General features: G+C 43.3%; 1 protein-coding gene across 1 annotated transcript in view; it reads left to right on the top strand.

The window, feature by feature from the left end:
- The window catches only part of LOC126203126 (uncharacterized), a 214838-nt gene that overhangs the window by 134213 nt on the left and 64165 nt on the right, over positions 1 to 16460 (top strand). Inside the window, exon 4 of the mRNA XM_049937373.1 lies at positions 3492 to 3604. Within this exon, the coding sequence (XP_049793330.1) occupies positions 3492 to 3604 (113 nt within the window). The remainder of the gene's footprint in view (positions 1 to 3491; positions 3605 to 16460) is intronic.

Below are 16460 nucleotides of genomic sequence, written 5' to 3'. Positions count from 1 at the left end.
GTGCTGCTGTTCCTCCTTAAACTCCTCTGTTGTCGTATTTGTGGCCTCTCGTTGGAATGGGCCTCGGCTACCCCGCTGAGTTTAGACTAGCGAAGTAGTTGTGTATCATTATGTCTTCTGGGGCAGGCTGACGCCTGCCGGAGCGCCACTCCTCCTTCACCCACTTCTGTGTGACCCGGCAGATGTGTTCCCAGTCCGAAGGGGTGAAGATGGGGCGGCTATTGAGCAGAATCAGCTCCTTCTTCGTTACTGCCTCACGCAACATGGGACGCATGAGCGTAAGGTCGCACGGTACGTGAGGCAGTGGTGGCTTCGCGTGCGCCGGCGTGAAGGGGTATGGGTTTTCCCCGTGAGGGTACGACCAGTCCTTCAGCGACGCCACGATCTTCTTGAGGAAGGGCTGCACGCTACGCTCGTCTGGGAGCGGGAGGGGCAGCTCTTCGTCTGTTACCACTTCTTCAGCTTGCGAAGAAGCGGTCTTCGTCCTGTGGAGTGGAGTGGCTGGACAGGCGTTGTCCAGGTGCGGTTGTGTCCCGCCATGAATAGTCCGGAACATCTGCACCACACGGTCCGCAGTGAGCGGCAGGAATTCAGTCCCCGCCGCAGCAGCTGGGGGTGTCTCCGTGTGCGTCTCCTCGTCGTGTGCCCGCGGCTCGACCTCCCCGTCAGGAGGGAGAGCAGGCTGCTCCACTTCGATCTCCATGGGTGCCTCTACGCCGCCCGTCACGTCAACTGGCGGCTCGGGTGGCTCCGTCTGGGTGGAGGCGTCGACCCCCGCCGTCTGATTGATGGATGCTGACTTTATATAATCTCCACCCTTCTCCCGCAGCCTCCGTCTGGGCGCTTCCAAGCGGTCCGCGGGCGGCAGTGGGGGAAGGGCGGCGCTGGGTGGTGGGGGAAGCGCGGCGCTGGGTGGTGGAGGAAGCGCGGCGCTGGGTGGTGGGGGAAGCGCGGCGCTGGGTGGTGGGGGAAGCGCGGCGCCCCGCGACGGATCATGGGCCGCAGTCCTTCCGCGGCTGCGGCCGCTTGCGGAACTCTGCCGCCGTGGTGAAAATGCTGCTTCTTCTTCTTCTTTTGCTTCAGGTGTCCTGGCAGGAGCGGATTTCGGTGTAGACTGTCCTTGTGATTTAATCATACTCAAAGCTGGATCCCAGGCTTTGCTTATCTGGAAACCGCTGTCTTTATTAGTTCGTCATGCAGCCGGATCTCCACTGCCTCTTTGAGGAGACAATCCTAGAAGGTATTCGTTTGCTGTAACACCTTTGTGCGATCGTAGTTCATGTCATGTCCATGAGAGATGCAGTGCTCTGCCACGGCGGACTTGGTCGGCTGTGCGTTGTCTGTGTGGCGTCTATGTTCACTGCATCTCTCCTGTCCTGGCCGGATGGTCTGGCCTGTATACATTTTCCCGCACTGGCAAGGGATGCTGTAAACTCCCGGTTTCCGGAGTCCTAAGTCGTCCTTGACTGATCCTAATAATGTTTTCGTTTTGGATGGAGGGCGAAACACGCACTTGAGATTATATTTTCCGAGTATTCTGCCGATCTTTACTGATGTGTTCCCGACATATGGTATGATCGCTGTCGCAACCGGTTTGTCTTCGTCCTCGGAAGACTGCGGTCTCGGCTTCTTCGGTCTTAAGGCGCGTTTTATCTGCCGGTTGTTGTAACCGTTCGGCGGAACACGGCCTGCAAGTGCTGCAATTCAGCTCCTAGGCTGTCACAGTCCGAGATTTCGCGTGCTCTGTGCACCAGTGTGCTCAGAACACCCTCTCGCTGTGAAGGAGCATGACAGCTGGAGGCATGCAGGTACAAATCTGTATGTGTCGGCTTACGAGAGACTCTATGTCCTAGTGTGTCATCTGGTCTTAGCTTGACGAGCACGTCCAGAAATGGAAGGTGGTTGTTTTCTTCTACCTCCATCGTGAACTTGATACTCTGGTGCAGCGAGTTCAGATGCTGCAGAAAGTCTTGGAGACGTTGTCGACCGTGCGGCCAGATTACATAACATGAACAACGATCGCACAAAGGTGTTACAACAATCGAACACCTTCTGGGATTGTCTCCTCAAAGAGGCAATGGAGATCCGGCTGCATGACGAACTAATAAATAAAGACAGCAGTTTCCAGTTAAGCAAAGCCTGGGATCCAGCTTTGAGTATGATTAAATCACAACGACAGTCTACACGGAAATCCGCTCCTGTCAGGACACCTTTAGCAAAAGAAGAAGATGATGAAGAAGAAGCATTGTCACCACGACGGCAGAGTTCCGCAAGCGGCCGTAGCCGCGGAAGAACTGCGGCCCATGATCCGTCGCGGGGCGCCGCGCTTCCCCCACCACCCAGCGCCGCCCTTCCCCCACCACCCAGCGCCGCCCTTCCCCCACCACCCAGCGCCGCCCTTCCCCCACCACCCAGCGCCGCCCTTCCCCCACCACCCAGCGCCGCCCTTCCCCCACCACCCAGCGCCGCCCTTCCCCCACCACCCAGCGCCGCCCTTCCCCCACTGTCGGCCACGGACCGCTCGGAAGCGCCCAGACGGAGGCTGCGGGAGAAGGGTGGAGATTATATAAAGTCAGCATCCATCAGAGATCAATCAGACACCAAGAAGACATGAAGATAGCAAGAAGTCGGCTTGCCGAAATAGCGCGCCTTTTGGACGACGCTAACCGGCTGACTACCCTAGACATTTTTTGTACGCAGGAAAAACTTCAGATCTCATAGCACGACACGACATCGCATGCAGCACTGCTCTTGGACTGTGACCATATCAGTTGGACCCTAGACAACTGGGAAACCATGCCCGGGTCAGACGAGTCCCGATTTCAGTTGCTAAGAACTGATGTTAGGTTTCGAGTGTGGCGAAGACTCTACAAAACCATGGACCCAAGTTGTCAAGAACGCACTGTGCAACCTGGTGGTGGCTGTAACATGGTGTGGACTGTGTTTACGTGGAGTGGACTGGGTTCTCTGAAGCAGCTGAACTGATAATTGATCAGTTTCAGCCATTCATGGACTTCATGTTCCTAAACAATGATGGAATTTTTACAGATGACAAGGCGCCATGTCACTGGGGAACTGTTTTGAAGAACATTCTGGACTGTTCGAGCAAATGATTTGGCCACTCAGATCGCCCCAAATGAATCCTGTCGACCGATTTATGGGATATAATCAAGAGGTCAGTTCGTGTACCAAATCCTGCACCAGCAACACTTTCGCAACTATGGATGGCCATAGGGGGAGCATGACTCAGTATTTCTGCAGATGACTTTCAACGACTTATTGAGTTCATGCCACGTCAGACTGCTTCACCGCACATGACTAAAGCTGATCCGACACTATGAGCTATTCTTCATTACTTAAATGTTTTCAGTCTTTTATACATTCGTTCTCCTCCCTGTACTGATGAGTCATACTTTATTTTTATTGATGTTTATCAGAAGGAAAAGAGTGAGTAGTTCCACGTAAATTAACTATACACTGTGTTTTAACAGGTATCCATATGCGGCACTGGCTGAACTTTCCTACGGCCGCAAATTTGGCAAGTTTGTGACCATACTGCTAGACCTCCATATCTTCGGCAACGCAGTACCTGATCTGATCGTGGGTGAGTGTCTACTCAGTTTTGAAATACACAACACTGCAGCTTGGGGTCACAATAAGAAATTGTATGGCGGAATGTACATGCCATGTTTGAATGAATAGGCCATGAGAACCCTATACTCTCCAGGGCTAGAGATCCATATGATTGCACATGTAGCATGGGAAATAGCTGTGCCCTTACAAAGACAATCGAGGATAGTCTTTTTAGGTATTTATTTCAGCCTTTTTCAGCCAGACAGCCAGCATTTAACATCCTTGAAACATTTTACACATTCATAAAATTCGATTATGCAAACGTCTCAGTTGCTTTCCGTGCAACATGCGGTAGGCTCAGCAAAAAGTATAACAGTAATGTACTCATTACCATCACAACAGTCCATAGGCTACATTTCTCCATCTCTTTGGTCAAGGTATTGTTTGTATTTTTTGTACACTTTGCATACACAAAGTACCCCATAATTGCATCATCTTTAAGAAATTGTTCTTAAACTGGTCATGTATAGACCAAACTTTTACTTCAACAAATCATAATCGGCTGGATTTGTGGTGCACCAGAGTACATAACATTTGAAATTTTCCCCATTCCTCATTGTATTCATTAAATAACTCAGAATTTGCATATATTCGTCTCACAAGAATTTCGTGATTGTGTCAATCACATGATACTTGTGGAAATTAGAATTATACAAAAAAGCAGGAACACGTGTAGAGAGACTAATACTCAAATCATTTTGTAGTATAATTTAACTTCTACTCGCTTATACCCCGTGTATGACAGTAGACTGTGGCTCACATGGAGAGTCTGTTGTACATCTCTGCTTAAATCTGCGCTACGCTAAACTCGAAAGCACAAGATGAAGACAACGTCGTCCATTCATACTCAACGCAACCATCTTAAAACTCGACTAAATGACAATATGGACTCCACGTACTTATTTCGAGAACCGAAGACCTCCCTCAAAGAAAGTTGTGTATCACAATTTCACAATTTTACAGGATGAGAAAATAATTATCGTTTTCCTTTGGTACTGTTTATTTACAGGTTTTATTATATGTGATGAAGTGATACAGTATGTATTATAGAATAGAAACATGTATGTTTTTTACAACATTTAGAAAATTATCTTAATTTCATTTCCATGTAAGAACGTTGTATATGCTGTAAAAGTACATTGTAAAGAGTGTTGTATAGCAGAAATAAAAGACACTGATTTTCTGTGACAGTGGCAAAAATAATGGAAAATATCAACCAAATATATTGTCCAACATTCTGAAGTAACACTACGTGTTCAGTTAATTAAGCTCCTAATTAAAGAATCTAGACCTGCAATAGGACAAGAAACAATAACAAAGAGAAAATTTAAAAATAGAAAAAAATAAATTGAATTGTTCACGTAGAATAAAAGTTCACATAAAATTCTTTGCATTGTACTTCAGGGTAGTTACTTATAAATAACAACTGCTTCTTTTGTTCTGCTGGTAGAGGGAGAAGCTTTTTCTAAAAGAATGGGAATTTCATAGTTGGTGTAAAGCTGTTAACCTAAGGTTTGTTTTTCCCTTTCGTTTTTTCCGAGGAAATGACGTACGCAAGGTTGGATGACATTATGACTAAGCCGCACATGCAGTGCATTTGGGTCATCTGCATTGGTCTCCAACGACGTAGTTGTAGTAATTTTCTAATTTGGATCGGGCTTCATTATTTCTTCAAGAACGCTGAGAGCAACAAAGTCATTCTGGCGAATTTCCTTTATAATAAAAGATGTACTTAAACAAGTTTCAGATATTACATACTTCCATTCAGAGGCAACCATGATATCATTACTCTTTCTTTTTTCTCGATAAATGCAAAAATGCTGTCGCTGGGGAGAAAGGTATGCTCCGAAACCAGGAACTTTTGCTCTGCTGTCGTAAAGTACCTTTCCACAACAAGGTAGTTGTACAAAAGTGTCATTGTAGAGTTGTTGTTTTTCCCAACACGATGGTCAGAAAAAACAATAAATCGTCTATCACTTGCACATATGTCATATTTATTTAGACATGGGACAGTTTCAGCTGATTCCAATTTTCTTGGAATTCATACCACAAATGTTGTTGAGTTTCCTCTACTCTTGCATAGAATACAGCAAGGATATATGTAGTAAGATCCCGCTGATAATACGTAGTTGCATGTCGTAATGGAGACAAATTTGCTGCATATGGTGGGCTTAGAGATTCATTGATAAGTAATAACGAAATGTAGACTTTCCATGTGATGAGGCATCACTATGAGTTCTCCTGAATAGTTCCAACAGTTCAGTTAAGTTACTTAGTTCCTGGGATCGAGCAATGTACTGTAGTTTAGTTTGTAGTCATCCTTAATTAAATCTCTTATATCTTTATTTATCAAAGAACAATCCATTTTAAAGCAGCCATGGGTGTTACATATCCTGCTCTGAAACTAAAATATTGTAAAATTATAAATGTGATAATGGTTTAGGAATACAATAAACTTATGTTGCTTTATTCTTGTGTACAAGTTTCAGGCTATAATGATATACAACGTTTTTGTACATACCACGTTTTACGTAGTTTTTACACGTGCCTCTTCGCCAGAAGTAGAATTATAAGTTTTTCCACTGTTCTTTTTACTTTTCTTGGCATTATGATTCCAATTTGATGGATCTGTTTTCATATTTTGCCTTTATTTAATGTTTCAATAACCTTTGGACCAAAACAGGTATCAGCCACAACCGCCATTTTTATTGATATACAACGTTATCGACACATAGAACCACAAAATCTTTGTTGAGTTTTACTTTATCAATATCAGCATGCAATGTTTTATATACTAATTCAGCTTGGGACTGGTGGGGATTACTTTTGTCTATATTTGTTGTCGTTTTTCCTCGTCACCCGCGGAAATAAGCTTAACAAACAACTGATCACAATATTTACACGTTATTTAATCTAGGAACACCGCACTTTAAATTAAATTCAAAGTTAATAATATCTCTACGCAGATGTTCACTTGCTGGACTACTTGGACACATCTCCTTGTTTATAGGCTTCAACCAACAGTTAAATCAAGTCTGTTTCGCCTGCTGTACTGTATGGGCTGCTTCGCAACTTTTAATGTGTGCTCTGGTTTCGTCCTTCAGTGCACCAGTAATTGCATGATGGTCATTTGAATTTTTACCGTGGTTATCACGTGGGCTCCAAATTAGAGATTTGAATTTATTCTGTAGACTCCAGATGCATCGAGGTCTAACTGGAATTGCATCACAGTACGTTTTTAGACAAATATCAACATTCTTACCTTCATTGATAAGTAATAACGAAATGTAAACTTTCCATGTGATGAGGCATCAGTATGATCTCTTCTTGTGAGTGGTTCCAACAGTTCAGTTAAGTTACTTAGTTGCTGAGATCGAGCATTGTAGTTTAGTTTGTAATCATCCTTAAATAAATGCTCTCTTATATCTTTATTTATCATAGAACAATCTATTTTAAAGCAGCCATGGGCGTTACATATTGTGCTCTGAAACTGAAATATGGTACAATTTAAATGTGATAATGATTTAGGAATACAATAATCTTATATGACTTTATTCTTGTGTACAAGTTTCAGGTTATAATGATATACAACGTTCTTGTACATACCACTTTTCACGTAGTTTTTCCACGTGCCTATTCGCCAGTTGTAGATTTATAAGTTTTTCCACTGTTTCTTTTACTTTTCTTGGCATTATCATTCCAATTTGATGGATCTGTTTTCACTTTTTTGCCTGTATTTAAAGTTACAATAACCGTTGTACCGAAACACGTATCAGTCACAACTGCTATTTTATTGATATACAACGTTTTTCCCACCTCAGCTTACAAACAGAAAGAAAGACGTCTGTTACTATGGAAGCATGCCTCATGCGATGTTCAACTTTATTCAAGTGAAAACTCAACATTTCCAAAAACGTGATATACACCCTTCGTTGAGGAAGGTGTTCAACCTACACAACACTACTCCGAGCCGTATATGTGAGCTATTTTCGTTCTAAAATGATTATCATCGGTGCATTTTTAAAATGTATAACATTAACAATATTTGTGCTAAATGCATTTTTAGATTACTCTTCTCACTTTTAAATTAAGTTGCAATATTACAATATAACTTAAAAACATTTTTGTTTATTTGACTCCAATCTACTCATTACAGTGCCAATCATCATGATATAAAACATAAAATTGACAATCTTCACACTATTCTAAATTCAAATCGATACGCTATTCTGTGTTTTGTGAAAGGTATTTTGATAAATGTTCACAAGAAAAAATAATTAATTACAGTTCTGTGTGCATATAACTTGTAGTTACACTAACAGGAAAAAAACCGAAACACCAAAAAATAATTAGGGTAGTTAAATTTCGGGAACACATTTGTCTAGGTAGCATACTTAAGTGATTAATATTGCAAGATGACAGGTTAATGTAAACGCGAGATAAAGCATTACAAATATGAACGTTGAATGCAAGGATGTAAACGTGAATGCATTGTATTCCACAGGTGCCATACGCCAGTTTGTGGGATGGAGTTCCATGCCTTTGGTAGATCAATACAGGGACTGTTAATGCTGTTTGTGGATGACGCTCAGGTTGTCGTCCAATGGTGACCCATATGTGCTTGAATGGAGACAGATATGTGCCAAGGCAACATGTCGACACTCTGTAGAGCATGTTAGGTTACAACAGCAATATGTATGGCAGCACAACAGATCAAATCAGCAGGATGAGGTACAATTTTGTCCTCAGGAACGTAGGTAATCACGAGAACTGTCATACGAAATCACACCGTAGACCATAACTCCAGATATAGGTCCAATATGTGAAGCATGCAGACAGGTTGATTGCAGGCTCTCAACTCGCCTGGTTCTATCCAACACACAGCCATCACGGGCACCCTAGGCAGAACCAGTTTTTAACAGAAAACATGAGAGACCTCCACTCTGCCATCCAATGAGCTCTCGCTAGACACCCTGAAGCCGCGAACGACGGTAGTTTGAGGTCAGTGGAATGGACGCTACAGGGCGACTGGTTCGCAGCTGTTCTTGACGTAGCAGTTCGTTGAGTCACTGTGGTGCCAGCTGCTGCTCAAATTGCTGCTGCAGATGCAGTACGATGCACCAGAGCCATACGCCGAACACGGCGGTTTTCCCTCTCGATAATGCCATTTAGTCGTCCGGAGCCCGGTCTTCTTGCGACCGTACATTGTCGTGGCCACCACTGGCAGCAGTCATGAAGAGTGGCCATATCCCTAACAAGTGTTTCTGCATTATTACAGAAGAAACATCCAGCCTCTCGTAGCCCTATTAGACGAACACTTTCTAACGCAGTGAGGTGCTGATAGTGGCGTATTTGTCACCTTAAAGGCATTCTTTATTAACATCAACTCCCCACGTCTAATCTCAAAGGTAACTGATTCTCACGACAGTTATAGCGTTTATTTAAAGGAAACTTGATTTGCATGCTCATAGTGGCAATACTAACGCCGCTCTTATGCGACTGGTGCGAAATTTGTATAAACATCACCTTTCAGGTGTATGATCACGCCTATCAACTTCCGTTTAGATCGCACAACTCCTTTCTCATGTTGCGTTTTTTCCCGTCACGGTATTTTAACACTTTACCTTTTGCAGTTTGATGCACACGGGATACATGTCCATCATACGGCCATATCCAAATTGAATTCGAAGCACGTAAGCTGTGCCACAGGGCACCTTAGGTCCTTTTTTTTGTTTTTGATATAAAGCAATGCTCATCTGCTTACACTGGTACAACATGTAGATTTAGTGGTAATTTGTGGTAAGATTTATGGGACCAAACTGCTTAGGTGATAGATCCGTAAATTTAGTCTTTTTCTTTTTTTCCTAAACGTGCAAGTACTGGTACAAGAATAAAAGTACGTCTGGCAGAGAAAGGAAGAAAAGCTGTCATAGAATGTTTCAGAACAAACTGACTCTAGTTGAATGTTGACATTGTTAAGTACATGCGAAACTTCATTTAGCACACCACATAAAATACTAGAGCTTACAACTACAGTCTGTTTAAATAATGAAATACGAAGAGTAGACTATGTTACGTTTTTGGAGCTACCATGTGACGTGTATACAAGGAAGAAATGTGACATTCAGGGGCGCGGTGGGCAGTGTTCATGTTTGGGCTCACTAGTGCATATCCGCATCTTAAGTTATTTTTCGGATAACTTGTTACATTCAGTACAAAATTAAAACACCCACGCTTTTGGTTTCGCTTGTTTTGTATGCTTTGCATCTTATTCACACGATTTTGAGGAAAATACCCGGTAATAAAATGTTTCTTACGCTTATTATTTCCTCACAGCGCCGGAAGATGATAAACTGGCTATCTTGTTGATCTTACCTATCACGATGCTCCTGAATTAATTAACCCATCGGACATAATTCGAAGTATTTCTAGTGCAAAATATAGTCACCATGTACTTCGAGAAGTAAGAACCAGGTGGAAACAAACGGAAAGCAATACATAAACAAGTTCTTTAGTTTATGCGTCGAGTCTGTTCATACGAGCCAATCCACGAAGTACAGTGGGAGGTCTTGTTTTCGGATATGACGCTGAAATACCCTCTTCAGTCCTGAGTTTGTATTTTATGAATGAAAAGTGTAATTTGCGATAGGTGCATTGTTCTGTGACAAAATAGTATTGAAATACTGAATTCAAGAAATTGGTGTGTGTCACCAAAATTTAAGAATGTAATTCCATTACTATTTACGTTAAAAAATAACTGAAATATATGCAGTACTCAGAAAACTCATAACAAAGACCTCATAACTATGAGAACAGTGCCACTAGAATGTGAAAGTGTTGGTCGTTGACGAGTTTAGAATCAGTACCACATTAAGTGCTGTAGTGATGAAATAAAGAATCATTTATTCGATAACGTAGTGTTTGTTAGAATATTACAGCATTTTCTGATGGCACTCTAGTCCAAAATTACTAAAAAGAAACAGAAATGACTTTTATTTCTCTAAGATATGCTGATACTGTGATAAACAGCTTTATGTAAGCAGATGAGGGCCTCCATGAAGGGAAAGACGTGCTGGAAGAAGAAATTGGAGTCGATGGGGATGACGTAGGGGATCAGTATTAGAGCCAGAATTTAAAAGAGAAGACTGGAGATCAAATCAAACAGCAGGGATAGATAACATTCCATCGGAATTTCCAAAATCATTTGCGGAAGTGGCAACCAAACGACTATTCAAGTTGATGTGTAGAATCTGATAGACAGGCGACGTTCCATCAGACTTTCAGAAAAATATCACGCATAAAATTCCGAAGATAGCAAAGGCAGATAAGGGCGAAAACTATCGCACAATCAGCTTAATAGCTCATGCACCCTCGTTGCTGACAAGAATAGTATACAGGAAAATGGAAAAGAAAATTGACGATCAGTTTCACTTTAAGTAATGTAAACGCACCGGAGAGGCTATTCTCACGTTGAGCTTGGTAGTCGAAGCCAGGTTAAAGAAAAATCTAAACGCGCTCATAGTATTCGTCAACCTAGAAAAAGCATTCGCCAATGTAAAAAATACAAAACATTGGAATCTCTGAGAAAAATGGGGGTAAGTATATGGAAAGACGGGTAATATACAAAATGTAAAAGAAATAAGAGGGAAAAATAAGACTGAAAGATAATGAGCAAAGTGCTCGGATTATTAAGGAAGCAGTCTTTCACCCCTACAGTCCAATCTGTACATCGAAGAAGCAATGACGAAATAAAAGAAAGGTTCAAGAGTGGGATTAAAATTCAGGGTGAAACGATATCGGGATAAGATTCACTGATGGCATTACTGTCCTTAGTGAATGTAAAGAAGAACTATAGAATCTGTTGGATGGAAAGAACAGTCTAACGAGTACAGAATGTGGATTGAGAGTAAACTGGGGAAAGACAAAAGTAATGTGATGTAGCAGAAATGAGAGTAGTGAGAAAGTGAACGTCAAAATTGGCCTGACGGAGTAGATGAATTTAAAGAATTCTGCTACCTTGACACCAAAATTAGCCATGACGGACGAAGCAATGAGGACATAAAAAGCAGACTAGCACAGGCAAAGATAACATTCCTCACCAAGAGAAATATACTTAATTTGAGGAAGAAATTTCTGACAATTTAGGTCTGGAGCACGGCTTTGTAAGGAAGTCAGTCACGGACAGTTGGAAAAGCGAAAAAGAAGAGAATCGAAGCGTTTGGGAAGTGGTGTTACAGAAGGAGGTTGAAAATCAGGTAGGCTGATAAAGTAAGAAATGAAGAGATTCTCCACAGAATCGACGAAGGAAGGAACATCCGGAAAACACTGACAAGAAGAAGGGACAGAATGATAGGACGTACTTGAAGGCATTGGGGAATAAACTCCATGGTACTAGACGGAATTGTGGAGGGTAAAAACTGCAGGGGAGGGCACAGATTGGATTATATACAACAGATAATTGAGAACCTATGGTGGAAGTGCTATTCTGAGATGAAAAAGGTCGCATCACACCAGTCAGAAGAATCATGGCTTGCTGGGAACAGGCAGAAACGAAAACAAGGGATTCACTTGAAGCACATGGTATAAAGTACAAGCTACAAATCAGGCATGGCGAGTTTATTTTATTCTCTGAGCTGGAACAAAAAAAAGTTGGAGTTAATATACAGGATGAATCAGAACTAGACTGATAAAACTTTCAGGATGTTCAGCTATACCTTTTGAGTATTTTGGCATAATGGAGTCACAGTCTCCGCCAGCTTATTACAGATTTATTGCATTTAGTTTGTTTTCTTGCCCCAATTAGCTTTGTATTTGTATTGTACTGAAAATAGTGTACAACAGTGCAGACGTCGACGGTATGCGCTGTATGTCTTATTTGGATCGTACTGCTCACTTCTGTGTCTGTCGATGTCGGTTGTATGTTAACAGTGATACACTACAGAATGGATAGGTTTACTGTTAGACAGTTGGCCGATGTGCACCCCGTGTGCGGCTCTATAGAATGCCGTGGAAGAGCGACATTATGCTCAGATGTACCCGCAGAGATGGCAACCACATCACAGTACCTTTGCATCAGTGTGAGGGGTGTTGTATTACTTGTGTTTAGTGTTGTGCAAAACTGGAAATTTGTGTTAAGGTCTTATAAAACATGAGGTCATCGGTCCCTAAGCTTACATACTACTTAATCTAAGTTAAACTAACGTACGCTAAGGACGACACACAGACCAATGCCCGAGGGAGGACTCGAACCTCCGACGGGGAGAGCCGCGCGGACCGTGACAAGACGCCCTAGACCGCGCGGCTACCCCGCTCGGCAGTGTTGTGCGTTTTGGAGCTTGCATGCTGCAGGCCTCTTCACTGATGTGAAGGTATTTTCGCAGAAACAAGAGTTATTGCGGTAACAAAGCGAATTAATCACAATTACGTTATACACTGAGACAAAAAAGTAGTACACCTGTAAAGACGACGTTGATTTTGATCCGATTACGGCATATGCCACCTGGGAATAATAAATGCACTGATAATAGTTTCAACGTCGCCCGCCAACAGATAGAATTGTGGCATAGTTACCACAACGCCATCTGTGTGTATCCTTTAGTAGGGAATGCTCACAGGCAGAGGTCTCAGTGACGCGCAGAAGTGTAAAGCAAGCAGGCAACCATGCCGATGAGATGCATTCGTGCTTCTTACAGCCAACTGAGCGAGTTATAAAGGGGTCAAATTGTGGGATGGTCCTTTCGGAGAATTGCCTCACAAGTTTGATGCACTGTGTCGATTATGCAATTATGTTGGTGTCAGTGGCCATGCGAACATTCTCACACCCATAGAGGGACTATGGACACGTACACCTCTAACCCTTTGTCCACTCACCACCTACAAATCCTTGATCCGCCCCATTCTGTGTTATGCCAGCGTAGCTTGGATTTCCGCCCCTCCCTGGTTCTATGAAGCCCTCCAAATCCTCGAACGCCATGCGCTTCGCCTCGCCTTCCGCATCCGCCTTCCGTCCCCCTCGTGCATCCTCTATGACCTCATCTCCTTCCCCCACCTTCTCCTTTTCCTTGAACACACCCGCACACTATATATTGTCCTCCCCCTCACCCCCTGGTGTCTCTCTTCCTCTCCACCCCCAACCCTTTGCCGCACCTTTACCGTTGTGTCCCACCCTCTCCCCATCTCCACACCTTCCGCCTCCTTTCCCAACACAACTTCCACCATCTACCCCTCCCGGATGATGAGCTTCGCCCTGACATCTACCCTTCCTACTAACTATAATCCCATCTTCCTGCTTCCTCCTCAGGACTCCCTCCCCTCCCCCTCCCTTCTCCTGAGCGGCTTCCCCCTCCTACTCCCCCTCCCTCTCTTGTGCTCCCTTTCAGTGTCTCTGGACTCCCTCCTGCCTTGTCTTCCCTCTTCATCTCCTGCCCCACCAGTCTCCTGCCTCTTAGTGTACCTGCTGACGCCCCTACTCTCTTCATCCCGGCACCTCCCCTGCTGCCCCTTGCACTCCTCTTCCATCCTCTCCGGCCTCTCCCTCGGCAGGTCCCACCTGGCAGTTTTATTCGACATCAAGTGTGCTCCAAGTGGGTTTTAAGTGTGTTGTTCTGGAGTGTTTTTAATACTGTGGCCGACTTTTATCCTGTGCATGTGCATTCAGTGTCTACCTTGTGTTTTAAGAATCGCCAACTGTGTTTTTTAACTTTATGATGACTTTTTTAATTGCCCCCCCCCCCACCATGAACGTCTCCATGTCAGTGTATTTTTACCTCCATTAACATCCCTTACACTGTTTTATGTTCCCCTTTTTTTATCGCCTTATATATGTAACATTTTATTCTTGTCTTAGTTGTCATGTCACTTGGCTGAAGAGCTGTGGATTGTGCCACTGACAGTGCTCCCCTGCCCATATGGGGCAAGAGAATGAAATGACAATAAAGGAAAAAAATCCACTCACGCCACAGCATCGACGTGCACGTCTCGACTGGTGCCATCAGAGCATCACTTGGAAGATGTAGTGGCGCGCCGTGGTCTTCAGCGAAGAAAGCAGATTCTGCCCACACACAAGTGATGGTCGTTTGCACTTACGACGTAGACCTGGTGAGCGCTGCCTCGTAGAGTGCATTCGTCGAAGAAACACGGACCGTTTCCCAGACCTAATGATCTCGGGTGCGATAAGGTTCAACTTTCGCTCACATTCAGTGTTCCTCGAGAGGACGCTAGCGAGCACTCGGTACGTGCAGAATGTTGTTAGGCCTGTTCTTTTGGCATCTTTGCAACATGAAGGTGATGTGTTGTTCCAACAGGATAATGCTGGCCCACACAACGCCCATGAAACTCAATATATTCTGCAAGACGTGCAGCAGCTTCCCTGGCCAACAGGATATCCGGACGTGCATCCAATAGAGCACTTGCGTGATGTGATGGGATGAGAAGGCACTCATGGGACTCGTCGACCAACAGCACTTACAGAACTTCATACACGAGTCGAGCAGTTTTGGAATAACTTTCACCAGGACAGTATTCGCCATCTGTAAGATTGATTGGATGCCAGGGCCGGCGCCTGCATTGCCGCCCGTGGAGGTCACACCACATACTAATATGAGAGTTTGAGCATGGGTCGATACATGATACCTCTCAACCGCTTTGCATGGTTACGTTATGATTCCCTTGCTGCACTTATTAAAACGCTAAACGCGGATGAATATGAGCACATTTTACAGTATTGTGTACTATGTACAGTGGGAGTACAGTGTCTAGACGGTGAATGTATCGGAATGTCAGTGCAGTCTGTCAAAAAGTAGCTTCTGTGAGGCAATGGTTTATGGACAATAACATTCCTGAAATATAATGACCTGTCCAGAGACCCATTGTAACACCTTTGGGATGAGTCAGAAAGCAGACTTCGCTCCAGACCACAGCGTCCAACATTACTACCTTCTCGCGTTTCTTCTCTTGAGGAAGACGGAGCTAGTGTTCCTCAATAGACATTCAGACACCTTACTGAAAGGGCCCACAGCAGAATTCAAGCCATCAAAAGCGCAAAGGTTGGATACACCCATTTAATATCCACCAATAGGTGTCCGGATACTTTTTATCAGATAGCGTATATCGTTTTCCATGACAATCATATCGTAAAAAAGAGAAAAAGATAGCACTATTTCAGAAAAGGGGTTGTACTGATAGAGAATCTACGCAGTATTTTCTTCTCCCGTTGTATCCCTCCACGTGGTAAATTCAGAAATCGTTTCCAGTTCGCTAAGCTCGCCATGTTGGCCCTTTGTTTCTTCTGTCTAGCTAGCTATATTTGATAACGAAAACAGGTTAGTAAATGAATGTCTAAAATCTCAACTTCGCCAAATAAAATTGTTTTTCTGCAAAATGCCATTTTAAAGTAATAATGGGTCTCATATTTGAGTTAAACTACTTGGAAACTAAAAATATTAAAGGTTTGATTAAAAAAATTATTGTTAGGCTATTCGGTAGTTATTCGAAAAATTTTGGCTCCAATGTGTGAAGATAGGATTTGGAACTGAGAAGAAACAAGATGGTGTACGAAAAAACTGTGAATATAGTAGCTACACCGAGAAGGTGGAGCACTATATTTTACAGGCGCTTAAGAATAATAGATTACACAAGGCTGACAAAGAAGAATCCAGTTTGTTCGACAAAAATTCAAAAATCCCATATTCATGGCTTGTGGAAGTTCAGAAAGATCTAGAGGAGTCGGAAATAACAGACGAAGACATAGAAAACAGACATGAATTTATGGGAAGAGTCGAAAAAGTCGAGAGTTTTTAAAATAAAAAAAAGAGAAGAGGGACGCCGAC

Source organism: Schistocerca nitens, chromosome 9, assembly GCF_023898315.1.
Source record: "Schistocerca nitens isolate TAMUIC-IGC-003100 chromosome 9, iqSchNite1.1, whole genome shotgun sequence".
Lineage (NCBI taxonomy): Eukaryota > Metazoa > Arthropoda > Insecta > Orthoptera > Acrididae > Schistocerca > Schistocerca nitens.
This window is presented reverse-complemented; position numbering and strand designations above follow the sequence as displayed.